Source organism: Ipomoea nil, unplaced genomic scaffold (genome assembly GCF_001879475.1).
Source record: "Ipomoea nil cultivar Tokyo-kokei standard unplaced genomic scaffold, Asagao_1.1 scaffold1993, whole genome shotgun sequence".
Classification (NCBI taxonomy): domain Eukaryota; kingdom Viridiplantae; phylum Streptophyta; class Magnoliopsida; order Solanales; family Convolvulaceae; genus Ipomoea; species Ipomoea nil.
This window is the reverse complement of record NW_017618421.1, coordinates 2,377,809-2,389,286: the sequence shown is the minus strand read 5'-3', so window position 1 is coordinate 2,389,286 and position 11,478 is coordinate 2,377,809. Positions and strand designations below refer to the sequence as shown.

Genomic DNA, 11,478 nt, shown 5'->3' with positions numbered 1-11,478 from the left:
ATGTCCATTATTTCCAATAATTCATCATGTATTAATAATCATATTATATATTTATATATATTAACCATAAACTAATTAAGTACGTTTTGTGGTTAACTGTGAGTTCATTTTGAAAATTTCAAAGCCTGAAAAGATGAGAAAATAATGGCAAACCACATAGCATGGTGAGAGCATCCTAAAATTTCTGTTCTTTATAACAGTACCCAGCCAGCCAGGCACATATATGTTTTTCACTTCAGATCAGAATTCTTGAAAATCAAGAACAAATAAAACAAAATTAAAATAACAGGTTTTGAGAAGCTAATAATTAAGGCTGAAAATGGTGGGGGTGAAGAGATGCATTATTATGGCATGGTTAGGCGTGTATCTAACCTTCACGAGCCATGCGAATGCAGACAACAGTAGCAGCTACTGCGTTACGGCAGATGACAAAAAGTTCTGCGAGAAAGTGGTGCAGGGAGCCGCGGACTGGAACCAGGCAATGTGCATGGCCATATCAGAGGCTATGAAACACATAACTTCAATCACCAATAGTGATTACAGGGCTATGATCCATAGAAGTAAGTCGGCCACTCTGGGAAAGACCATTGATAGCCTCTGCCATCACTCCTACAGTAACACCCGAGAAAGGTATATATATATATATGTATAGGCACACACTTGAATTTGAATTGGTTTAATTCTTTTGGGTCATGAGGGAAATCGCAACCACTACCTGAGAGTAGTGTGTATTTGATAAATCTTTCCTTGTGATCCTAATCGATAAAGGATCTGGTTACACATCTGTATCCTTACCGTAATCGGTGAAGGATCTGGTTGCAAGTTTGTATCTTTAGTCATCAGTCATCTCGGTATTGAGGATAATCCCACGACCCTTTCGGGGAGGTAAACCCATCCTAGGTGGTGAAGGATCACAATGAAGTAAACTAGCTTAGTTTATCCATAGTTGATTGGCTCAAACTAAGGGGGTAAGAATTCGAACTCTTGACCTTGTGATTACAAGTCTGTATCCTTACCTTAATCAGTAAAGGATGTGGTTACACGTCTGTATCCTTAGTCATCTCAACAATGAGGAAAACCCCACAACCCTTTTGGGCCTAGGTAAACCCATCCTAGGTAGTGAAGGATCACAAAGAAGTAACTAGTTTAGGTTACCCATAGTCGATTGGCTCAAACGAAGGGATTCGAACTCTTGACCTTGTGATTATAAGTCTGTATCCTTACCCTAATCGGTAAAGGATCTAGTTACACATCTGTATCCTTACCCTAATCGGTAAAGGATCTAGTTACACATCTGTATCCTTAGTCATCTCGGCAATGAGGAAAACCCCACAACCCTTTTGGGCCTAGGTAAACCCATCTTAGGTGGTGAAGGATCACAAAGAAGTAAACTAGCTTAGTTTACCCATAGTTGATTGGCTCAAAAAGGGATAAAAATTCAAACTCTTGATCTTGTGATTACAAGTTTGTTTCTTTGGCAATCTTGACTGCGGTCAATCCAAATTCATTTAATTGTTACCATATGTTGTTATATATTATATTATTATGTTGATCGAGTAATAATCTATGGTATGGTATGTATCAGATTGAAGGAGAGTTTGGAGTTGGCCCGTAGCGGAGACAAGTACAGTAGCTTGAACTTAAAACTCTCATCGGCATTAACCAGTCTTGAAGATTGTAGCAGTGTGTTTTTTGATTTAAAGTATGATTATTCTTCTCTTATGAAAATGAATCGCGATCTCAATCACTGCATCAGAGTTTGTTTGGCTGTTGATAAATCCAAGGCTCTCGAAGAAAAGCAGAAGGCTACACAGGCTGCACTTACTACATATTTCGAAGTTTAATTGGAAAGAAGAAATAATAAAGGTTACGTTCCTGGCTGCCTGGGCGTATATGTTTTTTTTTAATGATATATGTTTCAAAAAATTAGGTTGTAATATATAATATCAGTATGTAGATGGGAGATCCATATATAGAGATTCATCTATCTCTCATCTCTATCTGGCGATGAGAAGTAGCATTATATTGCCCTTTGGGATATTTATATAATAAAGTTTAAATTTTGATTCTTTATTGAATTGCCTCGTTTCCATTTGTCTCCTATTGTGTGATTAAATTAAAGCTACTATTTCCCTTTAAAAAAATAAATAAATAAAATCACATGAAAACAGACATTTTAGTTCAGTTTACACTCTAATAATATAATGGAACCAGCTGATACAGCAAACCATATTGTAATTGTCTCTCAAAATGAATGGTTCATATTATTTTGATTTTAGTATTTTTTTTAAATAATTTTCTTTATTTACCCTCTATTATATTATTTTCTCTCTTAAATAATTTTAAATTTTGTTAGTATAAACTTTAGTAACATAATATTCTTCCAACCCATTAGATAATAATTTTATCACAATTTTTTAGAATTTATAAATTTAGCTCAATTATAATTCGTTTAATGGTTTGCATTGTCAAAACATGTATTTAGTCACTTTCTAAAATTTAGCCATTTTTTAATAATTGATCCACGATTCTTCAGACTAATTATAGTAAGTTATGTAATTTTACATGCCTCTTTTGAATTCCAATAATAATAAAATGTATCTTTTGAGTCAAGTTCTAACTTGATTTGGGGAGATGTATTTTGAATTTCAACTAGTGGGGATTCATGTAATTTTACATACCTCTTTTGAATTCCAATAATAATAAAATGTATCTTTTGAGTCAAGTTCTAACTTGATTTTGGGAGATGTATTTTGAATTTCAACTGGTTGCAAAATTATATTTTCATTATTTAGTTGGACTTTAATTAAATCTTCGTTATTTAGTTGGTCAAATCAATTATGAGTATATATTATTAAGTTCATTTTATTAATTCCGCAGAATATCTTAATTAGTGTAGGAAAAGATCATTAAGATACTCCACTAGAGATTATTGTTTTCATATCTCAAATTGGATTGTATGTCGAACAACAAGTCCAAAATATTCCGCAAGTATTAATCTTATTTGTTCTCATAAATTCATAAGTTCAAATTATTGGACATTTGGTTGTGCAACATATTAATGTAACATTATTAAGGAATTTATTAGAACAAAAGCATTTAACTTGTGGTGTCATTTAATAAATTCTTCAATTAATAGAGTCTTTAGTTTCTTCAAAATTGATCCTGGGCCATTTTGGTTTGTAAGGGCTCAAAAAAATTTAACTATTTATTATTCTTGGCAAATTATTGTCCATGTGGACCATAACAAAAAGTACATTATTTTTGTATTGAATGTATATTATTTTTGTACTGAATATACATTATACAATATAATGTACACTCAGTACAAAAATAATGTACATCCCCTGAATATAATGTACATTATTTTTGTACTGAATGTACATTATTTTTATACTGAATGTACATTATTTTACAGTTACAAAATATGGTCTACACAACTTGTGTGGACCATGGTCCAAACAATAATTATTGATTATTCTTAACTTACTCATTAATTTCTATAAGAAAGGTCTTAGGTTCGAACCTCATCCCAATTAAAGTTGGCATAATTATTAAACATATACTACAAATATGTTAAACTATATTTGAAAAATATAATATAAAATTTAACATCAAATAATTAGCCTGGCTAAATATGTAGCATTTAAAGTTGAGCATCCAATATATAAATCAAGAACTTTGAAAATCATTTGGTTTTCTTGCATTAAAAAATATTAGGTTAAGTTTCTTTTTTTTCGTTTTAATCTTCTTAAGATTCCTGTTATATACACAGCAAGACAAATCTAAAGCTTCCTACACCATAATAACCTCATTGCATGATAAATCCCTCTATGCTACCACCACGTGACACACTGTCAATAATTAACAAAAAAAAAGAAAAAAAAATGACATGTACTGAAGATGAAGACAATGACAATGCTACCAAAAAGAGAATTAAGAAGAATTATAGAAATTTAAACCAAAAGTAGTATTTATTTAAATTATCGCTTTTAGACTAAATATTTAGACTAGCGTTTGTAAACGCGAAAAACTTGAATTGTATAGATTCAAAATTCAAAGTATCGGTTACAATGAAGTATCAAGTATATATCAAAAGGGAATGAGTACAATCTCTGTATAGGAGAAGTCCTCTGATTCTCTACTACAAGTATGCCTATTAGAAGTGTGCCAAATTCGGAATATGCCGAATTGGAAGTGTGTCGAGTTCAGCGTATGCCGAACTTGAAGTAGTTCCTTGTCGAAAGTATGCCGGGTTCAGAGTATGCTGAACTGGAAGTATGCCGAGTTCGGGAGTATGCCGAGTTCGGGAGTGTGCTGAGTCCGGGAGTGTGCCGAACTGGAAGTATGCCGAGTTCGGGAGTGTACCGAACTGGAAGTAGTTCCTTACTGAAGAGCCTCCGGAGTTAGTAGCTTGTTCCTCAATGAAGGGCTAATATGCAGCTTGATCTTCAAAAAAGGGCTTCCGGTGTGCAGCTTGATCTTCAAAAAAGGGCTTCCGGTGTTCAAATGGCGTATTCCTCAGTGCAATATACGCAGTACAACTGCGGGCGTGTTCCAAACGATATCCTGGCAAGATTTCGGCAGAGCTGGAGTATGCAGATTTTCAGAGCTCATTCTTTGGAAAATGAAACCACTATTATAGTGGTGAGTGTAGAGAAGAAATCTCTAACCAACTCATAATTCCTAATTTAATTTAATTATTTTAATTAAATTAAGGAATGTATTGGGACATCATTGCGTCCAGGTTCATCATTTCATCAACTTTTAAATAATACCATTTCCTCAAAATCATATAATCCACATATAATTTTGATGGGCCAAGACCAAGTCAAACCTGCTAATTAGGCAACTCAATTAATCCATGCAGCCTGGTCCAACTCAATTAAATATTCCACCAACTTGGGCCGAACAATCCAACATTCAATTACATTTAATTAAGTAATTAAACCAATTAAATATTTAATGACCCATTTAATTAACCCAATTAAATAAATATTAGTCCAATTAGCTTAATTAAAATAATTAATTATCAACCGAAGCCCAATTCTTAACATAAATTAGTCCAATTAAATTTTCTCCGCAAATTATGCTATGCAACCGAATGCACCATGCGCATGGTGCATACGATGCAAAACGACGTCGTTTTGGTTAAAAAACGCGCGTCCCACTTAAAAAAGAAATCAGGTTCGATTCCCGACAATAACATTTTTATATATCCATAAATTCATAACTATATATCCAAAAATTCATAACTATATATCCACAGTGAATGAATGAATTCGTTTTGGTTAAAAAACACGCGTCCCACATAAAAAAACAATCAAGTTCGATTCCTGACAATATCATTTTTATATATCCATAAATTCATAACTATATATCCACAAATTCATGACTATATATCCACAGTGAATGAATGAAGTAAAAATCCACAATGAATGAACTAAATATCCACAATGATTGAACTAAATATCCACAATGAATGAACTAAATATCCATAAATTCATAATTATATATCCAGAAATAGGTAATACCATCTGAGGTCCTCCGAGTATAATGGTTTTGCCATATTTAGTCCTAAACTTTCAAATTGACCATATATGGTCCTTCGACTTTCAAATTTAACCATTTGTGGTCCAAGTTAACCACTCATGGTCCTTCAATTATTAAATTTTAACCAACCATGGTCCTTTCAAGAGGATCACAACTGGTTATGTTTTGAAACTCGAAGGACCATGAGTGGTTAACTTGGACCACAAATGGTTAAATTTGAAAGTCGAAGGACCACAGATGGTCAATTTGAAAGTTTAGGACTAAACGTGGCAAAACCACTATACTCGGAGGACCTCAAACGGTATTAACTCTATCCAGAAATTCATAACTATATATCCAGAAATTCATAACTATATATCCATAAATTCATAACTATATATCCACAGTGAATGAATGAAGTAAATATCTACAATGAATGAACTAAATATCCGCAATGAATGAACTAAATATCCATAAATTCATAACTATATATCCAGAAATTCATAACTATATATCCAGAAATTCATAACTATATATCCACAATAATGCTATTGCCGAGAATCGAACCTGAATTTTTTTTAAAGTGGGACACACATTTTTAGTCAAAACGACGTCATTTTGCATCGTATGCACCATGCGCATGGTGCATTCGGTTGCACAGCATAACTATTGAATTTTCTCAATGCTAACAAATTTCCCTTTCGAGACTTACTAATCGTGTCATGGACCGCAAAGATTAGAAAGTCTTGACACCTTGCAAATAATAATGTTGGGCCACTCATGCACTTTTCCTAATCTTCACCATTTGGACTTCCGTGTATGAACTAAAGGAAACAACTCCAATTAAATTCACCTTTCACTACATGACCAATTAAATTCACTAAAATCACTGCTCAAGTTCGTTCATGAAGATATCCTTGACATGCTGATATATCTCCTTCAAATATGATCAGATGACTTTCTCAAACTGAATTAAGATGCTTCAAGCCAACTCAAACGACGCACGCTACGCTACAGATAGCTACAGGCCACATGTAATTCGTGAACCATATCACTCAACAACACTATAAATATGCATTCATTCTTCTGCATCTTCAGCCAGCCATTCACTCTTCTGCATCTTCAGCCAGCCATTCACTCTTCTGCATCTTCAATCAAGCTGAGGGCAAGACTACAGGTAATCCTAATCTTCAACTTTAATATATGTATGCACATATTTTTAACTTTACTTTGCATTTTTCACTAGAAAGGAATGAAGACAAAGGAATCAAGAATGGGAGGCATTGGACAAGAAACACCTGAAAATTAATTTTTTTGGACTTGTTTCTGCCTTAGCTCGACTCGCCATCTTCGCCAACACTGGACTGGGAACTGCTTGGATCCTTGCCATTTTCATGAACAATGGACTGGGAACTGCTTGGATCCTTGCCATTTTCATAAACACTGGATCGGAGCCTCCTAGAAATTAATTTTCTGGATTGTCTTCCACCGCTATTTGAACTTCTCGCTACCAGAGATTATCATCGAAGAAAAAAGCTGCTGGGTATTCACTGGCCATGTGCTTCGGCGTGCCGCCGTCGCCATATGGCCGCCATAGGGTGTTGTTCCGGTGCCCCTCTATTCTCATCGCAGTTAGCAATGAAGGAAAAGGAATCATGCCGACGATCTAGCATCGCATCGGATGTATGTTGTGCTCACCCGGCATGTGCTTTAGCATGTTGTTGTCGCTCTACGGTATAACGATGCCGTTGAAAGGGAGATTTCGCCAAGCTTTGGACATGATTCCATGGTTGTTTGCTCTGGCACGCTTCTGCTACTGCCACAGCCCACAGGCGCTATTGCCATAGAGACTCGCCTCGGACGTTGCTTCGGCACGTCACGGTCACCATCACCATCATCTTTGTCAACGAAGAAGAAACACTTGGGAATTGATTTTACCAGGATTGTTTTCTATCGCTGCTCGGACTCCATCGGCCACTGTCATTGGAAGAAGGGAACAACGTACATCGCAGAGCCGGTTGAGCCACTACCGGATACTGCACTGATGGGTCTCTACCGTCGCCATAGCCATGGTCTCCGGAAAAGGTTCACCCTTGCACCTTGCTACGAACAGGTTGACTGCTACGACGCTGCAACCACAGGTTTGTCAATGCAATAGAGATCGCCGGTGACACCGTCAACAGAAGCGAGATAAGATTTTTCCTTGTTTCTAATCAGTCCACAACTGAATTGAAATTAGAGATGGTCTACATAGAGGCATGTGCTCAACCCTTCTTCCTTTCACGCATTCCCACTCGTACTTTTCCCTTTGCATTGCGTGTGTCAGTATATAACATGTGTAGTAGATAGAAAGTTTTTGGGAAAGGGTACAAATAGGCCATTGAAGTATTTGGGGGATAGTAATTAAGCCATCGAACTCGAATAAGTTCCAAATTGATCCATGAACCTGCAAAAAAGTGCATGACAGGATAATGGTACTGGCACCCGGCCGGGATTATCAACAGGCACTCGACCTAGCACCACGTGGAAACCCAACGGATGGAATTCCAATGGGCAGAACACCAACGGGTGGTGACTTTACTGCCACTTATTGCTATCATTGATGCCACCATTGATGAGAGAGAATTAAAGGCCTCAGCTCCTCATTTATGTTCCACCATGTTACCGTTAGGGCTTAGTATAAGTAGAAGCTCCCCTCAGCTTGAAGGGACACGTTCAATATTTTGTACTCAAACACTTGCAATACAACAATATTGAGAGCCTGAGTCCAACACTCAAGCAGGCGACGACACACACAACTCATTCCCTCTTTCAACAGCAAGCTTGAAAGAATGACGTCCCGCAGCTCCCACGGTTCCCGCAACTTGAACAATGACAACGCCTCAAGTGACCTCCGGGACCAACTCACCAACAATCGTGGAGGGGACCTCCAAGAACAGCTCAACAACGGGAGGCCCGGGGACCTTCGAGACCAACTCAACAATGGAGGGGCAAACCAAGTCGTGAACCTCCAGGTGACCGCCAAAGCCATTCAGCAAGCGGCGACGGTGCTAAACCAGGTGGCGGCGGGACTGCAAGGCCAAGTGGCCCCGCCGCGACCTCAGGAAATAGAGGTAGAATCCCCGCGGAGGATAGATGCTCAGCAATGACAGGACGCAACCTGTGACACCCCGTAAATCCAAACTCTAATCAAGGATTAATTAGAGAATTAATCCTAGTCTCTTTGTTAGTTTATTCCTAAAAATCCTGAAATTCAATAGTCGAGGGACTAGATTTTGACTAGTCACTTAAGTCAAAGGGGTTGTACCTTGTGCTTCTTGAGTTGTGCCCTTGTTCCCTTGTCTTTCCAACTTTAGTAAGGGTAGGGATGTCTTTTTACCTAAAGGTTTGTGGTTCAAGCTAACCTAGCAACACTCCTTCATTTCATTCACCCTACAATCTAAACACAAAAATCTCTAGCTTCTCTCTAAAAATGTGTAGCTTCTTCTCCAAGCTAGGATTGGGGCATCCCAAATCTTGCAAGTTGTCTTCCAAGATTCCTACTTTCTTCATCTTGAGCATAGGGGAGGGTAAGATCCTTGGTCTTTTGATGTTTTTAACCTCCTTTTAGGTGTCTTTTTCTAAAGATAGAATCTTTGTTGCCTTTTGGTTTGTGTATGAAGTTGGTGTGGAAGAGGAGCTTTAGGAAAAGCTTTCTAAGGGTGAAAAGAAGAAGTTATTAGGCTACAAAGGTAACCCATGCTTTACAAAACCTTTTTTCTTACTTATATGATGATTTTTGGCTTCTACTTGTGATTCTTGTGTTGAAATGTGAGATTTGATGCATTGTCTTGTGGTAATGCAAGTTTAGAGCTTGTTCATAGGGTTCTTGAATGCCATTGCTTGGCTATTTCTTGGGTTCAAGTCATATTGTTGTTTTGTGTGAGATTTTGGGTGTTTTGGACTTGTTATTGAAAATTCCCGAAGGGATATTTTGGTGTACATGGTGGTACCCGCGGGCGAAACGGCGGGCAGAGGCCTACCCACCGCCCCACCCGCGGGGAACGAGTGCCTCGTGGGTTGGTACCCACTGGCGGAACCACGGGTGGTTGTCCACCCGTGGCCCCACCCGCGGGGAACATGTATGGTTGTTGGCGGGGATTTGTTCCCCGTGATTCTTTTGGCTCGGTATTGATGTTTTGACCTCCCAATGTTGTTTTATTGGGCTATTTGTGAGTCTTCTTGATGTTTCGTATGTCTAGAACGGTATGTTAGGAATCCATGTAGGATTTGGTGTCTTGAATCGTGCTAAGGGTCCGACTTTGTGATTCGTTGGTTTATTGTGAGTCTTGAATGTTCTATGGAACTACTTTTGGTTTACCCGCTTGATAAGCATGCTAGTTTGATGTTGAAATGCCAGTATGTGCGGTTTGTTCGTTCTCACTGGGATTGGCAACTTGTGTTGACCATCGTTTGGTGTCGGATTGTGATCCTTCGTTGTTGAGTATGGTTTCATGTCTTTGTTGTGATCTATTGATTGATTCCTATGATACGAATGTATGTAATCGTTGTACCCTTTGATTGATACTTGATTAAGGTTATTGTGGAACCTTAGTCTTCTTGGTAATGATGATGTCTTGTGTGACTATGATTGAATTTGGGTGGTTGTTACTTGAGCTTTGCTCACATGTAGGTGGTTGTGTGAATGAAATTAATGGTACCCTCGTGTACTGAGAGTTCGGCGGTATGTTGGAGGCTATGTTGGAGGGGGGACGACGGTGTAACACCCCGTGTTACGGTCTTTAATCCCGAATTAATTATTTAATTAATTCCGTTAATGATAATTAAAAAGGATTTAATTTGGGTAGGATTCCCTTTAATTAATTAATGTGATCCACCATGGATCGTGGACCCTTGCCTAAACTAGAGTCTTAAGCCTATTAGGAATAAAAAGAGTAAACCTTTTACTACTCAGATTCTAATTAGGAATCCTAGAGGTATCTATTAGGAATAAAGAAAGTAGGCATTTACTATTCAGATTATGATTAGGATTCCTGATTCTATAAATAGGGGATTAGAAAGCAATTAGAACCCTTACCACCCATAGTTATATTACACAAAAATATTCTCGGGAGATTCCCCACCACCAAGCTTAGGGAGATCAATCGGATGGAAACCTTAGAGACGAACCTTAATAGCCAAGGGAGGATTAATTAAGGCTAAGAGGTAACCCATGTCTCAACAAACCCTATTTTCCTTGCAATAATCTTCTTTATTGGCTCCTTGATATATGATTCTGTGTTTGCGTCTTGATAAGGCTTTGCCTGAGATTAATATGGTGTTTATGAGATAATCTTGATGTTTATGGGATGATCTTGATGTTTATGTGTTAATCTTGATGCTTATGTGATAATCTTGATGTTATTGATTCTAAGATAAATTATATAAGCGATCTTGTGTTTTAATTATGACTAGAGCCCTAGGGTTATAACATGGATTTCGTATTGTGTTATCCTTGGTATGTTTGGGTGTGATTTTGCATGATCGGGTGTTGAGTCTTGGCATATTTAGGAGTCGTGTTAGGATGTAGTTGGTGTGGTTCTTGATTGTAATCCGTTACTTGATTACGTGGCGTCGTTGTTTGTGTTTGAATGCGTCTGGACATGGTCTCGGGTTCCACGGGGGATCTCGGGACCAATTTATTATATAGGAGTCAGTGAGGGGTAGGTGGGGGCAGGGGTACCCGCCACCTACCCGCTGCCCAACGCCCTCCTGCCAGCGAGCAGGTGACTGCCCGCCAGGCACCCGCTGCCTTATAGTTCGCCGGCGGCGGGTGGCCCTCCACCCGCCGGCCACCCACTGGACACTCGGTACGAATTATAATGTTTTTCCCGTTTGATGTTTCCCCATGTGCCGTTGTACCCTGTTTGTCGTATGTGAGTCTAGTTTGATGAATCGGGTACCGTT

General features: G+C 38.0%; 1 protein-coding gene across 1 annotated transcript; it reads left to right on the top strand.

The window, feature by feature from the left end:
- Positions 1 to 252: 252 nt before the first annotated feature.
- On the top strand, positions 253 to 2,072 carry LOC109147397. Its single transcript, XM_019295051.1, has 2 exons — positions 253 to 630; positions 1,586 to 2,072. Exons 1-2 carry the CDS (start codon positions 320 to 322, stop codon positions 1,842 to 1,844), a joined length of 570 nt encoding a protein of 189 aa, XP_019150596.1. The 5' UTR covers positions 253 to 319; the 3' UTR covers positions 1,845 to 2,072.
- The last annotated feature ends 9,406 nt before the right edge of the window (positions 2,073 to 11,478 follow it).